The 17,669-nt window shown below is 39.1% G+C and overlaps 3 protein-coding genes across 3 annotated transcripts in view; 1 reads left to right on the top strand and 2 right to left on the bottom strand.

Moving 5' to 3' along the window:
- Positions 1 to 17,669, top strand: part of LOC145479914 (MAM and LDL-receptor class A domain-containing protein 1-like) — a 266,467-nt gene that overhangs the window by 246,323 nt on the left and 2,475 nt on the right. The gene's annotated exons all lie outside the window — the stretch shown is intronic.
- Positions 7,956 to 10,557, bottom strand: LOC145480276 (uncharacterized). The gene is made up of 5 exons (XM_081458614.1): positions 10,480 to 10,557; positions 9,350 to 9,817; positions 8,879 to 9,090; positions 8,551 to 8,591; positions 7,956 to 8,170 (listed from the first exon to the last, which is right to left on the bottom strand). Exons 1-5 carry the CDS (start codon positions 10,555 to 10,557, stop codon positions 8,070 to 8,072), a joined length of 900 nt encoding a protein of 299 aa, XP_081314740.1. The 3' UTR covers positions 7,956 to 8,069.
- The window catches only part of LOC145495531 (cubilin-like), a gene marked incomplete at its 3' end in the record, with an annotated part of 52,034 nt that continues 44,922 nt past the window's right edge, over positions 10,558 to 17,669 (bottom strand). Inside the window, exons 8-14 of the mRNA XM_081475203.1 lie at positions 17,006 to 17,196; positions 14,410 to 14,596; positions 13,111 to 13,322; positions 12,195 to 12,379; positions 11,764 to 11,862; positions 11,205 to 11,303; positions 10,558 to 10,623 (exon numbers count right to left, since the gene is read on the bottom strand). Coding sequence (XP_081331329.1) covers positions 10,558 to 10,623; positions 11,205 to 11,303; positions 11,764 to 11,862; positions 12,195 to 12,379; positions 13,111 to 13,322; positions 14,410 to 14,596; positions 17,006 to 17,196 — 1,039 coding nt within the window. The remainder of the gene's footprint in view (positions 10,624 to 11,204; positions 11,304 to 11,763; positions 11,863 to 12,194; positions 12,380 to 13,110; positions 13,323 to 14,409; positions 14,597 to 17,005; positions 17,197 to 17,669) is intronic.

Below are 17,669 nucleotides of genomic sequence, written 5' to 3'. Positions count from 1 at the left end.
CGTTTTAGACTTAGTTGCAGTGGTGATCATATGTGTCGAAAGAGGGTCACAGATTCATGGTATTCGACCGTTAAATAAGTTGACAGTTGGCGATGTACATCGGACTTATGTAAACAAAAGCAAACTTCTGCTTTATGTGCGACGAATGGTGAGAGAAACACGTCAAATCCGTTTTGCACCTGCCTTTTACAACAAATGAGGCTAGAACATTTCGAAATAATCAGCTCTGTGTCTATTTCAATTTAACATAGGTCAAATCATGTGGCGCATGCTAAAATATACGTCTAACCCGTAAATTGAAATTTGACGACGGATGGTCAAATATTTGCATTTTTGACGTACTTTGAAAAGCTCTCGCGTCGCTCACAATCATTTGCCCAGAGAAATTTTTACAGGAATCTGTAGACCATCCTTCTGCGATTCAACCACCAGAAGCTTGATCCATTTGAAGGTTTCGCACATAGTGAAAATTAATTATATTCACGAAGTACTTTTAAGTGAATAAAATACATGTCTTCGAAATTTAATTATTTTGCACCCAAAAAGACAACGCAACATTCCCTAAAATCAACCCAGTACACATTTAAACATTGCACAAAAATATTTGAGTGTTTTAAAGACGGAAGAATGATGTGGTTTTGCATGCGAGGCTCTCAAACTTCTGTAATAAAATGGTGCGTTAAATGACGATTTTAACGGAATTTGGTAATTTGCATATTTCTTTGAAATAAAAGGATATTTTGCCAAAAAAACTATCCAGTAGTTTTTGTCATGCCCTAGCCTATTTACCATGAAAATATTAGCGAAATCGAATTTTTGACCCTTGCCGAGTTATTTTCCATTTTTATGGACAGGGACTCTTAAGTCGATTGAGACATCTCATGTGAAAGATTAGTCCACAATGATTGATCCTACAACGGTTAAAAAACTACAAATTTGGTCATGATGTGCCACTTGCTCCTTAGTCTCACATGGTGCGGATTACAGAACTCTTATTTTCCCCATCAAGTAATGATACGTTATTATCGGCAAAGTGTAATCGACGTTTCAATCGTTCAGTGAAAGCTAAAATACGAGGAGCACAGCAGCAGCTAACACTAGCTCAGGGAACGCGACTGGCCCATCAAGAATCTTTCCTTCCAAACTTTCGCACCGCTTTTATCTTGTTATCTGTGTGTATTGTTCTAGGAAACTTGCTTGCCATTGTTCTGTTTACAGTAAACAAGAGATATCGTAAAAGAAGTTTGCTTCTAGTCATCAATATGGCGTTTGCTGACCTGATGTTAGGAACAGTGGCTTTACCGATCTACATTTACCGCGTTGGGGCTCATTTTCAGCTTTGCAACGGAGGACGGATGGTGTTTTGGTATACTCTCTACCTGATTGTTGATACCTTTTTCAAGCTCGCTTCGTCAATTTCTGTGGCTTTTATATCTGGCGAGAGACTTTGCGCAACATATTGGCCACTGAAGCACCGAACACTATCGATGCGAACATACCGCATTATCATCTTCATGGTCTGGATACTTGCTTTCCTTGTTACTACTGTCTGGACTACGTTGAATCTCTTTATTTCAACCCAACATGCTATATATCCCTTGACGATATACGCCTTACTTCTAATATTCATCATATGTGGCTGTAACATCGCCATTTGGAGAAAATTTCAACACGGAAGAGTCGCTTCAAAACAAAAAAACAGAACCTCACAAAAGAAACGCTTAACAACGTTTAACAAAGACCTTATTGTTTGTTTCTATTTTTGATTTGCTTTCGTGGCTCCCTATAACTATCATGCACTATGTAATCTTTGTCGGTCAAGTCCAGATAGATTCCAACTCGTTTGTCAATCCAGTTTTGTTCGCATTACGAATTCCTGAGTTTAGAGAAGCCCTGGTCTTGTGCTGCTTAAGAAGGCCAGTGGCGCCAGCGCCATCGCATTTATCAAAGGAAGAAATTGAAAAGACAGTTGTTGTGATCCCGGCGACACAGCGGAGAACATTTCCAAAAGGAAACAGTCACGTGCAACTGGCGTTTGAACAAGAAGTCAAGGATACTAAGCAGTGAAAAATTCTGTCATTTAAAGCTTGTATTCTCTACTCAATTATAAAATAAAGAACTTCTTTTTTTTTTCTGTAAAAGAGCACTGAACATAAATCTCATTCTTATATCAGATACTGCTATCTAAAGAATATAATGTTTTGCAGAAGCGATCAAGAGAAAGCTGAATGCACAGATTTTGACTCTCGACCCCGTTTGTGCACCGCCCTTAACCACAAAACAAAACAAACTTTAACTCTGTAAAATGCTATTTAACTTAACCCTAAAAGGTTTTAACTGAAGGCAAAAAGTATTTCTTAAAATGCTTTGCGGGATTTCCTAACCGATAATTATTCCGCTGAATACAAACATAATTTTGCGGTTGGTCAAAATAACGAGATTAAGAAAGAAAATCCAAGGGTTCTTGTGAATGGTATGGTAAACACATCTTAAAGTATTTAAGCCGAAATTATGAGGAAAAACAATAAAATAACGAGCGGTCCAAAGTATGTTCTCAAATCCTGTCCATAACAGTTATTCCGCGCGTCTAGTCACCGTCAGACACTCACTCTTATTTTGATTTTGCCGACGATTTTCGAGTGTTCGTCCCTGCATCTTCAATACACTTGCCGAATTCATTATAGACTGGTACTGAGTGTTTCTTTCAGCATACAGATCTGAATTAGAAGCTTTGCGACAAATTTGTCACAGCCAAAGACAATGATAAAAGAGTTTCTTTGCTTCCACTATTCTTCATTTACCAATTTTGATGTCCATTTCCGAACTGATTACACTGTCTCCAAAACAATTATATCTTTTACTAGCACGTTTTTTTTCTTTTTTTCTTTGAGTGAAACAAATATAGTGTTCAGTCAGCTTGCAGCTGGTTGAGCTAATGTTTAATAAAGTTGCATTTCTTTCTCCCTTTTATAACCAATACGAAATTGTAGGAATCACTTTACCTGCAAAACCGAGAATTTTTTATTCTAAATCCGCATTACGTTGTGGTCAGTATTATATAATTATCAACTTCCTGCATAATGCTTTGGGAAAATTTATTCTACAGCTTCGTTTAAGACAAAGAACTATTTACATACGTTTGACAAAACCTTCAGTTCATTATAAACTTTTACGCTTGCCCCACCTGGAGTATATTTTAAGCTGGTATAAGCAGAATAGTCGCGAATAGCGAACAGCGAATAGTCCCGAATAGCGAATAGCGAATAGTACGAATAGTGCGAATAGTCTTGAATAGTGCGAATAGTGGCGAACAGTCTCGAATAGTGGCAAAAAGTGGCAAATCGTAGCAAATAGGGTAACTACTATCTCGCCGTCAACCTCGCAGCAACGTAGGATGGGATTTTCCCGCTAAAAAGCACAGACGCTTAACAGGACAAAAGATGTTTCTAAACGTAATTTCTTCTGTTTTGACCGTTGCAAAAGCATAAATACGTCTTTATTAGGTTATCCTTGTGTTTTCTGTTTTCTTAATGTCGGCGATGAACAGCCCTAGCCTGAGTCCGGAGAAGAAAAGGTGATAAATTCACTGAAATTCTGTTGCTTATTTGGATAATTAATATGCGCAGGATATTAGATCTAAAGCGATGACTATTGAGGACTACTCGTCACTATTCGCCACTTTTCGTGACTGTTCGCCACTATTCGCACTATTCGAGACTATTCGCACTATTCGGGATTATTCCCTATTCGCTATTCGCGACTATTCGCTATTCGCTATTCGGGACAAGAATACAACATTGCCGTGCTGCTAGAATTATTTTTGGCTTTCCACCGGACATGCCAACAGTTGACGTTTTAGCTACCGTTAAGTGGAACACTTTAGCATATATGTATAAACGTTCTTTAATTAAACTTTTTTTCAAGGGTTATCAGGGCATGCTCCCTAGCACTTTGGCTGAAAAGTTGATTATCCACGGCGACAGACCTTCTTCACGACTGAAGCATGGGCTGATAGTACCGAGTTTTGCCTCCAAATACGTTAAAAACTCCATTTCCTATAGAGGGGCTGTCCTCTGGAACGCTATAGGGCGAACTAATAGATCGATACTAGAGAGCACAGACCTGAACTCTGTTTTGAAGAATGTTGTTAATTGTAACACTTTTAAGGAATTTAATTTGAATGTTTTAGCCCCACAAATAATTAACAAAAGATCGGAGAATTTTATTTATTTTTAACTATTGATCTCATTCGTTGTTATCAAAATTATATTTTTTATAAGAATTACTTAATTATTGTATTAATTTTTTATTAACTGTATTAATTATTTATCTATTAATTGTAGTTATTTTATGTATCTTATTAGTACACGACCCCACAAGCTTGTTAGCTTTGACGTCTTTTATCGTGTATAAATAAAGGCTGTATGTATGTATGTAGGTTTTCCAGACACCCACTGATTTTGTCTGGACCAAGCGGGAATCGAGGCACGGGTACTAAGTAGAGCCTTGTCTCGATTGTATCGGCATGAGGTTCGTGTCACTTGTTTAGTACCAAAAAGTCCACTGCCAGACCAAACAAGTGTAATGCATCCGTAACGCTGGATCAAGTAGACAGGATACATTTTCACTTACAGTAATTTTACGAAGAAAATTCGATTTGCCTAGTCTCCTTCGCAGCCGATATTAGGGTCGTCAGGCAACGCTTCTCTCCACTAACTATTAGTGGGGAGAAGAGTTGCGTGACGACCCTAATAACGGCTGTGAAGGAGATTACGATCTGCCTCAATCTGACCCGATTTGACCCTTATTGACAATTATTTTTGTGATTCATACCTGTTCGCTTGTTTCCAGAAAGTGTGCATTACATGATGGCTTCTTCATCGGCTCATTGTGTAGCCTGTATACATCCACTCGAAAAAAATCGAGGAAAAGGAAACTGCCCTAAGAGAGGTTTTAGGTCTTCAGTTAATTAGTAACAGCCTCTTGACTGACAACTGACAAATAGACAATCAAAATTTGAACTGATAACTGACATTTGCGCCCCTCCTCCGCACCCCCCCCCCCCTTCTCTCCCCCATTGAGACCCTCTTATTTTGCCTACACGAGGACTTTTAACTCCTGCCAGAAATTCAAGTTGTGCTGATGCTTCCAGTCTGGCCAAACCGCGGAGAGATATAGTGTGGCCACTGTTTTTAAATGATAGTTCCTGTTTTATCTACGGTAATACATATACATCTGTAGATTCCCGACGGCTACAGTCATGCCTGCTCTGGTCCATTAACTGTGAGTCGGGCAATATGCGCAACACCCTTGTTTTTCTTAGCCCGTTCACAAGTAGTTTACTGATTTCTGTTTTGCCTTTCCCGCGTCCTTTCTCATGTCTACCCCCTGTTTGTTAACCTGTGAGTTTACTGCTCTTCATGCCAGCTGCTCTGCACTGTTCATAGCTGCGTCCTCCATCAACATTATACAAATTTCTGCAATGTTCCTCGGTTGTTCCAGTTCCCGCATCCGTTTGGTTCCAGACCTCACACCAGTCCACGCATATTCAATGGTAACCACAACCATAAACAAATAAAGTCAGATTCAACACAGGTAACATTAACTTATATTTTGATATATTTAAGCTTAAACCAGTATATTGGCAGGCAATTAGCTACAACAAGATATGTAGCAGTCTCAAATTCAGCTTTTTATCTTTACTAATGTCAATAGCCAACTGGTTAGGCAACCAGCAGCTAGCAATGTTAACATGATTAATGCGCCTCCATTTTCAATACCGCTTCCGAGTTCAGTTTCTAGCATTGCACACAACTAGCGCAACTTTACTTGTTTACGTCTAAATAACCGTCCCTGATGGAACTGCTGAGACAAGAAAAATCTGACAAGGGCTGGCTACCTTTCTATCTTTCCCGCCTCCTCCTACTTAATGATGTTGTCTTTTTCTCTCTTTTTATCTACAAATTACTTCTCGTGTATTACTAACATTTTAAAACAACATTGAACGGATATGGGTTAATAAGTGGATAAGCACAAGGTTTATAATTTTTTGTTTGTAGTATTTGAAGAAAGATGGTTATCTGCGCAATTCTTGAGTTTGTCTCAGCTAGAATTCTATAGGATTAAAGTCTGGATTACATGCATATATAGTGATTTTGTTTTCTTTTTCAAGTTAAACATGGCCTTTTAAAGTTGAAAGTTCTCGTCCATAGTGCATTATCCTGTAGACCTTTCTGTCTCTTTCTTATCCGCTGTGTTCATCAGCGTTAACGGGCACGTTGTGGTAAGAGCGTGACTCATCATGCTTGTCCAAGTCACAGTATGGTACATCCCTCGTCATGATCACCTCCAGTCGATTAATCAACTCAGAGAAACTGGGACGAGAGGATGGATCTTCATTCCAGCACTCAGACATCAGCTCATATCTATCATGGATTAGAAGATGACAAAAGGTTAAATAGCTGCATTGAGGAACAAACCCGATCAATCTACAATATTTGTCAAAGCCAACTTGAAATATATCACAACGCTAAATCAGTCAACAACTCCTTATTGTTTTAGAGCCCCCCTAGACAGCAGTGGTCAGGGTTTAAAATAAACCTTATGTAAATTTGGACGGATATATTTCATATTACAGATCCTTTGCAGATATTTAATTTAAGCCACTGTATGTAGATAACATTGGTTGTTCGCATATCGCGAAGTGTCCGCAGTTTAAAAACGACAATATTTCTCAGATACGGTATTCGTAGTCTTCATGAATGGCTGTCCTCTATAGCTACTTTTAGTAGCAGCATTACCAGTTGTTTTGATACGAAATAAATACATATACATATATATATATATATATATATATATATATATATATATATATATATATATATATATACAAGTTAAGTGGTCTCTCGAGCCAACAGCGCATCTCTGCCCACAGGAGGATCACAAATGGATTCACAGTCCAAGCCTCGGTCAGACGTAGTTAATTAATGAAGTTAATGAAAGAACCAAGGACGGACAACTTCTGAATGACATTTTCATTGGAAGAAAAACTTTTTTATGCCCTGAGCGGGATTTGAACCCACGTCCCCCTGATTACCGGTCGGGTGTGATCACCACTACACTATCAGAGCAACCGTGCTGGCTACACGGCCAATCTAGATAGTGAATGGAGATTTACGTGGTTCACCCGGGCCAATATTATATCCTCCTGTGGGCAGAGATGCGCTGTTGGCTCGAGAGACCACTTAACTTGTAATTAAATTGTCTCCTTCTCTCTCGTCCGCCTGTGAATCGTCGTTCCTGTCGATCCAGTGTCATCTGGTTGGAGAAAAACATTGGCCCGGGAGAACCACGTAAATCTCCATTCACTATCTAGATTGGCCGTGTAGCCAGCACGGTTGCTCTGATAGTGTAGTGGTGATCACACCCGACCGGTAATCAGGGGGACGTGGGTTCAAATCCCGCTCAGGGCATAAAAAAGTTTTTCTTCCAATGAAAATGTCATTCAGAAGTTGTCCGTCCTATATATATATATATATATATATATATATATATATATATATATATATATATATATATATATATAAACGTTTGATAAAGCAAGGACGGACAACTTCTGACGGTAAAAAAAGTTAAAAATTTAAAAATTTAATAGAAAAACGTTTCGGTCTTAGACCTTCATCAGTTACCTGAACTGATGAAGGTCTAAGACCGAAACGTTTTTCTATTAAATTTTTAACTTTTTAACTTTTTTTACCGTCAGAAGTTGTCCGTCCTTGCTTTATCAAACGTTTTTAAATTCATTTTTGCGGTGAGGCTTGGACTGTGAATCTTCATTGATCCTCCTGACGCAGTGGCATTCTTTGTTGGCTTGAGGCATTTTATAACCGTTTATATATATACATACATACATACATACATACATACATACATACATATATATATTCATTCATTCATTCATTCAAGCGAGCCACGTGCATTCCAATTTGTTAGTACCGGATAATTGCTTGTTTTCAAGTATCAGCCCTATTTCGAAAGAGGGACTACTGATCTCAACGCAATTCAGTTACTTACACTTCATCACAACACATGTCAGGCCTTTCCATGCGATATCCAGTCTTCAAAAGTTGACACAGCTCTCGATTGGTTAACGTTGGATACGGCACACCACCTGAAATGCATACAAAAAAAGCAAAAATAAGTCATAAGAAAGTAAGTAAACAGTAAGTGTCACATGAGGAAAACTGACATAAATTCTCGTCTTAACATCAGGAAGTAAATGTTGCACACTACTTTAATCACGCGATAACAACTACTAAAATACGTTAACAAAACGTTTCTCCTCGACTGTCGTTTCTTACTATCTTGTTTTTCCTCGTGGGATCCTTTTCTTAATCCCATAATAATCACTTGGGCTAGTCCCAGTTACTCTCGTCTTTTTAGTTAGTCCCAGTTACTCTCGTCCTGCTTGCTACATAATAACTAATTTCTGAAAGAAAAAAAGAAAAAAAGACTTGAATGAAAATTAAAAAGTATATTTTTTTAACTTACCCATGGTGGCCATTTCCCAAAGAAGTATTCCAAAGGACCAGCTACATGAAAATAAAATTAAAAAAGATCAATAAACGCTGTTGTGTAATTACTGTACATGTACTCAACACAACTAAGATTTTAAGGAGTTCTCTTTTTTAGTCCATGTATTATAATGACAACCTGCCCCGCGAGCAACTTCAACGCTTCTTTGCTGCTCTCCAAACTTCCCGCAAATCACAACTCGATGATACACGCTAAATTCTCGAAAGAACAGGTTGTACTTCTCCATGTGTACATCTGAGGGTTAAGGAAAAGGCTTTGCCGTCACACAGAAAGATTGACTTACACATCACTCTTGATGGTGTAAATGCTGTCATTAATTGATTCTGGGGCCATCCATTTCACAGGAAGTTTCTTTGTATTCTTTCCACTGTACAAGTCCTCGTAGATTTCTCGCATCAATCCAAAGTCTGACACTTTGACTCGGTTATCAGTGCCAACCAGAATATTACGCGCTGCAAGGTCACGATGAATGAAGCCTTTCTCTGCGAGATGATTCTAAAAAATTATGAAAGAATTACAAGAGCACGATTTATTTATAGAAGTAAAGATCATGATTCTTTTTTTGTTGTTGTTGTTGTTGTTGCTGAATCACGTATTAAAACTTTGTTTGAAATTACCAGTAAAGGAGGCATGCGAGACCCATCTCAGTTTCAGATGATTTGTTTACAAAACCTTTCTTGCGGAGGTCGACAGTCACAGCTAGAAAGTATTTTTATACTTTATCTCATTTCCAATTAGCTATATTAATACCTACCATTCCCTTTACTATTTGCCAAGCAAAAGAAAGCAGCTTTTGAGTAGTAAAGCTGTCTGCGCCTTCGTCGTTATCATCATCAATATTTTCATTTGATATCAATATGGCCGCATCGTTGCTCTTGCCCTGTGATGTCGATGACACCGACATCTGTTCCATGCTTTTCTGCTCCATAAAATCGTTACAGTTGCCTTCGTCAGGGTCGGATTCATCATCATCAATATTTTCAGATGGCATCAGTATAGTGGAAACGTTGTCTTTTCCCTGTAATGTCGTTGGCATTGATAGTACCTCTATTTTTTCCTGGTTCAGAAAAGAATTATTGTCTCCTTCCTCTTTCTCCCAGTCATCATCATCAATATTTTCAGTCGATATGAATATGGAGGCAGCCTTGCTGTTTTCCTGTAATGGCGATGATATCGGCATCAGTTCGATAATTTCCTGATCCAGTGAATCATTGCTCTTTTCCTGAATGAAGAAGGCGAAAAAAAAAAAAAAAAAAAAAAAAAGAACGTAACGTAGCAAGTAATGGTAGTAAACTAAGCGTTTGTAAATTATTCCGTTATTCATATTTTGGGTAGGGAGGGAAGGATAGAAAATGTGGCGCTTATTTCAAACCTAATGTAGCGTGAGCTTTTGGTGAGTTTCTCTTATATTGATTGGAAAACATTTGTAGTGATATGTTGAAGTTGCGCTTGCTATACAATTATTTTTTTCTCAGTTTTGATTTTGGTTTTAACGTTTGTTTTTTTTTTTTTACATTTCTTCCACTTCTGCTTTAGCTATAGCATTTTTAATACTTCATCATACTCGTAATACTTTTTAGAATATATCTAATAATTTTGATTTCTACTGCCAGTTTGGCTATGTTGACCTAACTGATCTCATCATATTTGGCACATGACCACAAATGAAATAAACATTCGTGGATACACATCATTTAAATTTCATTACCATACATAAGTGCATGTACGTTTCTGGATACCAATCCAAATAATAATATGCGCATAGACCAATGAATTTGTCGTTTAATTCTTTGTTATAATCTTCGTAAATGTAGTTTCAAGAGCTAAAACTGTCATGGAAATAAACAATAGAAAAGCGGACACTTTCGCTTTTCAATTACTTACTTCAGCAAGATTCTCAGCGAAAAGAGTTCCATCAAGGATGATAATTCTTTTATCTCGTGACGGAGTCGATTCCATCATCAGCAAAGTTTGCTTTAGCCGTGGTTGACCTTGATCGATCCCATCCTGAGTATCATCTTCTTTTTCCTGAATGGGAAAAATATTGACCTACCGTGAAATACGTGTATTTCAATACCCCTATTTCGCGGTAGGTCAATATTTTACAAAATCTCTCTCTTTTAACAACAACAAAAAAAAACATCGAGAGGTCAGAGCTGAAATGTTATATCGGACTGGATTGTTGGGGGGAGGGGAGGGCGAGGTAAAGGGGGAGTTCAAAGATTGGGAAAATTTTTGTGAGAGCAGAGGGACTAGAGGGGGATAGCTCTTTTATCTCCGGGATTTTAAAGTACCATCGAAACACTCTAGTTCCTCCCTTTATGGGATATTTCTTGGCTATTTATCCAATTTATCCATACAGGGATATTCCTGCTATTTAAATGCAGTTAAATTGATCACGTTTTAATATTTTTCTTACATCTGTCAACTTTTCTTTTCACGTAAAATGAAAATTTAATACTCTTTCAAACTTTCCTATTGAAATTTTGACGTCAGGCCTACATCATTTTTCCAAAACAAATTTGAAGAGAATATTTGCCTAATATTATAACGAAAAATTGGAGATTTACGATAATATATTCTAAAGTAGTACTCAAGCTGTTTCTTACCTGAGAAAGCTGTGCAGAGGACATGGCGATTTCTTTGTTAACTTGGAAACCGCCAGGAACAGCCAAGGCCCGATTTTCACCCTGAAGCTCTAGTTTTCCCTGTTAAATATGCATTAAAAGTTAATATTTTAATCCATATTTATATTTTTATTCATACACTCACCCATTCGTTTGTTCGTTCATTTAATCTATTCAATCATTTGTCCGTCCGTCCGTTCCCCATTCCTTCCTTCCTTCCTTCCTTCTTTCCTTCCTTCCTTCCTTCTTTCCTTCTTTCATCCATCCCACCACCAATTTTCCTACTCACCCCCTGCTCACCGATCAATACACCCCGACAGTCGGCTATGTGACATATTAATTGACAGGTTATTTTCTATTAAGCCTTAAATATTTGATTGCAGATACACACGATACACTATACCACATTCCCCATCCCTCAGGTTACATACTGGTGGAGTCAAAGGCCTCAGAACTTTTAGTCGCCACTCCATCTCACCACTCACGTTCTTGAAGCCCAAAACATATCTGATTAGAATAGGGTTTAATGTAAGGCACCTACTTGGCTACAATCGCTCATTTCTTTTTGAGCATTGAATATTTCCTTGTCGTGGTAACATTTCTTCTCCTCGTTACCCCCAGTGCCTTGGTTTCGATTGATCTAGAATACAATGAACACGATTAGGTCATAAATAACTAGCACGATTGGTCTAAACGTGGAAGTAATTTAGTTCAAGATGAGGGCTGAACATCATCGACTGGAAATCTTATTATATTTAAAACCCAACGCAGCCTCCTTGGGAGACAACTAGCCATGGAAATCCTATAGCTGCATGTTAAACTGTGAGCTTTGATAGATTTACAAGAGCCCCGTATAATTAGCACGAACTGTCTCGTGAAGGACTACACCACTGGCCTACCTTTAAATCCATTACTACCAAACACTTGAGGCAACATCGAATTGTTTAAACATTCCTTTGGAAAACGTCTTACCGATCGCCTCCTGCGTCGTAACCACTGCAACAGATCACCAAACGGAACGTACTCTACCACCAGGAACTTGTGTTCCTGCAAAGTGCAACAACCAACCAGGGATACAATATTCTGGTGTGCACCCAACTGCTTCATCTGTTCTATTTCCTGCAAGAACTCTTCTTTTTGTTCTTCGCTCGGATCATCTAGACACAAATGATGTAGTTAAATTCCTATTTGCTACGAATATAAGATTTTAAAACCAGATTCAAAAATCAATCAGCCATCTATTAGGCTTTGTTTCAGTCACGGTCGGAGTGCATTCCGACAGGAAACTCAATTGCGTTTCATGCTCACAACTACCTGCTCTCTAATTTAGGGATAATGGGACATGAAAAGAAAAAAAAACCAAAGCGACAGATGATTATATAGTTTTTAATGATATCCACACTATAAAGGGAAATGGCTCAGTTGTGTTGTTCGTAATGCCACCTTAAGCTTAAGACTGGGGAGATACAACTTGCAATCTGATTGCAAAAGACCAAATGCGACCGATCTGTAAAGGGTTAAAGGAGCTCAGTCACGGTTTGCGCATATTGAGAAGTTTTGCCTCAATTTTTCAAATTCGTCGTTTGTAATCCGTGTTAACCTTCTCCATCCTTAGCCATCCTTGTTCCTCTATGGTTTATCATTATCTCTTTGGTGTTTTTCTATGTTATTAAACTGTTATTTTCAGGTTTCCTACCATTTAAAGGTAATTTTGTATGTGGCCAAAATAACTCAAAATACCGTGACTGGACTCCTTTAAGTATTTTGCATATCACCGAGAATTTAAATCTCTTTCAGGTGTATTTTAAAGACAACGGACCAAACCAATTAGCAAGTTGTGTGACGATTCGCCCTTTTATACATGATTTTGCATAATGATTGCAATTACCTTGCAGTTCTTTGACTGCGACCAGCTGGCATGATTCCTCGGGCTTCAATGTTTTTTCAGTATCAAACACTTCTATTCCAACTCGCCTCTTTAGAGTTGCTTTGTAAACCACACCAAATGCTCCTCGACCCAGCTCCTCTTCGTATTTTATTTCCTCGGGAAGGAGTTCCCACTTGTCAAGCGGGACAATTTCGCGAGCTGAACGAGCTGATCTGTGGACAGATGGCAAAATAGTTTATACACAAGTAGTATAGCGCAGTAGGCTATTATTTTACTTAAATCTTGCTGCTTAATTAAAAGATGAACGTCTTAGAGCTTGGCGATGAAACTCAGCCATTCTGCATTTTGTCATTAACTTCTAAATTGGATACCAAGTTCTGCAATGGTTAAGTTGAGGGCTGCAGTTAAGCATATACCATTAAAGCTATCCCGGCTTCCGAGCGAGAGGTATTGTTATTGCCTATAGATAACATGCTAGCCCATTGCAGGCTACCTCCGCACATATCCTCAGGTTGACCTGGCACTTTGGCGTCATCCATTTTAAAATATCCCGAGCTGGAGAGATTCCCAAATAGATTTCTTACCCAGGAACACAACGCAGTGACCCCAGCCAACGTACCAACATGGACCGCCAGCAGATCCCAAGTCCAACGCGCTTAGGTAGTTAGTTGGGGTACAGCACGAAAAATGGCGAGCGAAAGAAGGAGAGAGGGGCTTGGTGGGAGGAGTGAACGATTGTTCTCTGGCTTTTCCGTACCACATAGGCTCGATTTTCAGCCGTGTTGGGAGTGCGGTTGTTTATCCTCCTCCCAAGGTGCAAAGAACGCGGACTCACAAAACGGCTGGAAATCGAGCCTACGTACCACACTCGTCTCTTATTTTTTCTATCTCTCTTTTTTCTTCCACTGCTCCCCAACTAACCATTGGGCCACTGCGCCTCCCATCATTTTGCTAAGTCATTTCACATCCGATTTCTTGTCTGAACATCATATTTCAAAGTTAAACTATGTTTGTCTTGTGGTACGCATATGTTATATATGTAGGGTCAATTTATAATAGTAAGGTTTTCTTTGCTGTTAGGTGAATAAATTTAAGCAAAAAAGAGGCAAGGTCTCTATTACGTCTCAAAACAGCGCCTGCTGAGAATGCAACCGGCTGTAATTAACGTATAGATGCAGCTTTTAGCTGTAAAATGCCATAACATTCAGAATCTTTCCTGTTAATTGTCCCAGTTTTGCAATAACCAACGAATTTATCATGTTTCATCTTAAATACGAGGTAACAACAACAGTGAATAACCTTTTGATTCGCTTGTGACAAGACCGTCTGTGGCACCAGAAACCTAGAATAAAACATAGCACCAGCAACAGAATGACGGCGATACCAGATGCGATGTAAATCATCCTTTCATTGGAGATCGCGGTTTCTTGTGTTGGTTGACCAGCGGTTTCTTGTGAGGGTTGACCAGAATTCCTTTCCGTAGGCACTAAAAAAGGATAAGAAATTTCTATCTTAAGGAGGCTGGGAGTTTAAATAATGTTTGAGGACTACATTAGAAATAACTGGATGATCAACATTCCGAAGGTTGTCATAATTGAAGAAAGTCATAACTCCAACTTGTAAAATTACATTTTTTTACTCAATGAAAAAGCGTGTCGTCCTGTTTTGCTTTAATCATATCGCGCTTGCAACTGTCCACAGTTCATGATAATTGAGACTGCTAGTACTGTTGAAAATGAAAGACATCATTGGAAAGATATAAACTGTCAAAAAAGAGAAAATATTGCGAGCAAATTTTCGCAATTTTCCAGCGTTTAGTAAAAAAAACTTTAGTAAAAATCCAAGGTGGGAGATCCATTCTATGACACGGACCTCGTAGAGGAAAGTTTGGGACGTGTTATAAAACGTACAAGATTTGTGATCAGTAATGACTTTAATACTCCAAGAGTAACGGGGTGTTGGCCTCAGAAACCCCTCCACCTTCCCTCCGATCCCCCATCGGTCAAAGAAGACCTCAAAAAGTCCATTAGCTCGGTCTGAATAGGGCTAAAGAGTATCTGCGAGCCTGTAACTTTAGACGCCACAAGTTCATGACCTTTTAAACGTTCTTTTAAACGTTATTATTTCATTAAAATTTAGTAAATCGGCGAATTCGTGGCGAATTTTACACGTATTAATCAATAAATGAGCTTTATCTACGCAAATTTAAATTATCTACCTTGCTACGTTTGGAATGATCTTCCTTGATTTCGTTTTTAGAAAATATAGATGATCAAAAGTCGAATTTTCTTGAAAAAATGACCTTTGACCCTAAAACCTTTTTCCGCAAAAACTTGGATGGTCATTCCATTCTCAGCATGGTCATTCCAAACGTGAGAGGATGGAAATAATTGAACTACACTGAACTGCATTGAACTGCATCTAAAACCCGTTTTTGTTGAATGATTTTTGCTAAAAGCCGCCACCAGTTGGTCAAATATTTGTTATTTTCTGCTAAATGTCACTTGACATTTCACGTGACCCGTCAGAGGTACTAAGTCTACCTCAAAATGCTAAGGACGTTAAAACCTAACTGTGTGCTAAATTTGGTTCCATTGTCACTTGTGTCTTTAGAGATGTATCTAATAAATTATTTTAACCAGTAAAGGTCTTTGATACAGTGTTTAAACTGCTTGAGGAGGTAGATAAACTTGGTGAACTTGATAAGCTTAGTCAGCTTCTTTATCGTCCCACCCGAGTAAAAGCGAATAAGGGTGGTGAAACCGAGGCTGGTGAAACCGGGGCTGATGAAACCAGAGTGAAGACTAACCGATATCCACTTTCTTCAACCTAGTCGTCTGATCTGATAACATTTTCACTTGGTTTCCAGTGACTAGAAGATCTTAAAAAGCCAAAAAATCCGGTCTGGATAGGGTTAAAGAGAGTCCGCGAACTTGTGGCTAAAGACGCCAAATTTTTATGACAATGTTTACATTCATTACGGCCTATTGAAAATTATCATGCTCAAGAGCCTTTGTCTCTTACCACACTATTGCTCTTAGTTTTGCAGAAAACTCGTGTTCCAGTTTTTCTCGTGGAAATGAAATGCGGTCGGGAATCCTCACGCGATATAAGGCGAGATAGCTGTCATCATTTTGTTAGCGAACGGGAATTTGGGGGTGATGCCCAACGAGTTTGCGAGGCAGAAAGGTCTCTGATGAGTCCCTTGGCGGGGACGAAACGAGCTGCATAAGCCTAGCCACGAACAATGTATTATCATAAATAAATGTCACCTTTAACTGAAATGTTAGAAATTATTTAAGTGGGAGATGAACTTGGTGTACTCGAGCCGGGGTAACCAACCCTCGGGAAGTACCCACAATGGTGAGATCTTAGGGTTGAGTGCTCTCCTTAAGAAAGGGGGACTGGGGAAGCCAACACAACTGTAAGTATCTCATTATGTATGCTGACGTCGCGGTCTTCTCTGACTGGTTCCCGATAATGTCTTTGCCCCATGATGCTTTGGGACAGCCTCCCTATAGTCAGACCTCGGACCCAAGTCACTGAGTCTTCATCATGGCCGCATGCAAGACGGACTACTGTCATCGAGGCCCTCGCGACACTGTAAGTGTCTTATTATTTATTTAACTTTTCTGGTCGCCATGGAAATCTGTGAGACCGATCCCAGGTCCTCTGTCGAGGCTGGTGGGCTGTTTTCCAAATACTAGTTTCTAATTGGACGCCGCCATTTTTATAGGACAATTAGATGCACGAAAATCAACTACGTCATCTAATGAGATGCATCGCGTTCTGATCGGTCGAGAGCGATCATCTGTGCTGTATGGCGCTCTGTGATTGGTTACCGACCAAACAAGCGCCCTATACTACTCATCAGCTTCTTTATGGTCCCACTCACCGTTTGAAACCGAGGGCAATGAAACCAGAGTGAAATTTAGCAGATATCCTCTTTGCTCAATCTCTCCGTCTGAGTGAAATATTATTTCCACTTTGTCTCCAGTCACAAGAAGTCTTTGGTCGACGGTCTTGTTACCACAGTATACACCAAGTATTTTACCCGTCCCGTCGTTAATTCTCAAAAAGTCTTTGCTACAAAGAAAGGTAAATGACGTTTCGCACCAAACCACTAAAACTGACTAACTTGTGACACTCGTAAGCAATTGTCATGCTTCAGCGTGCATTATCGAATTATGATGCACGCGGGAAGAAGCATAAGAGTTGCTTGAGGGACAGCACAGATAGAGCAACTAGCTTCTTGAGTGCTCTCCAAACAAAATGTTGTATTCGAGCACGAGAGGAATTGTCATGACTAACTTTTGAACCAAAAAAGTGTAAGGGGTTGGACCTCGGGGGCGGAGCCTCCCGGTATAAAACTTTGTAAAGAGCCCCCAACCCCAACCCCCCCCCCCCCCGCCCCTCCCCGAAGCGATCTTCACAACAACGAAATAGAATGACCAGATTTTGAAATAAAATCAGTTAAAAAATGGAAATGATAACCTACAAATACAGGGATGCATTCGCAAATTGTTATTATACAACGGGTGGATCAAGCCCCTGTACAT

This window comes from Orbicella franksi, chromosome 1 (genome assembly GCF_964199315.1).
Source record: "Orbicella franksi chromosome 1, jaOrbFran1.1, whole genome shotgun sequence".
NCBI classification, from domain to species: Eukaryota; Metazoa; Cnidaria; class Anthozoa; order Scleractinia; family Merulinidae; genus Orbicella; species Orbicella franksi.
The sequence above is the reverse complement of the archived record's forward strand: the minus strand, read 5'-3'. Positions and strand labels throughout refer to the sequence as shown.

What these genes read in the sequence shown, in the direction of transcription:
- LOC145480276 (XM_081458614.1), bottom strand. Translation starts at nt 10,557, where the DNA reads ATGATGGAATCGACTCCGTCACGAGATAAAAGAATTATCATCCTTGAT. An exon ending in TCGCTGAGAATCTTGCTGAA is followed by an intron (nt 9,818 to 10,479) that starts GTAAGTAATTGA and finishes TTCTTCATTCAG; the next exon opens with GAAAAGAGCAATGATTCACT. An exon ending in TACACCATCAAGAGTGATGT is followed by an intron (nt 8,592 to 8,878) that starts GTAAGTCAATCT and finishes ATTTTCATGTAG; the next exon opens with CTGGTCCTTTGGAATACTTC.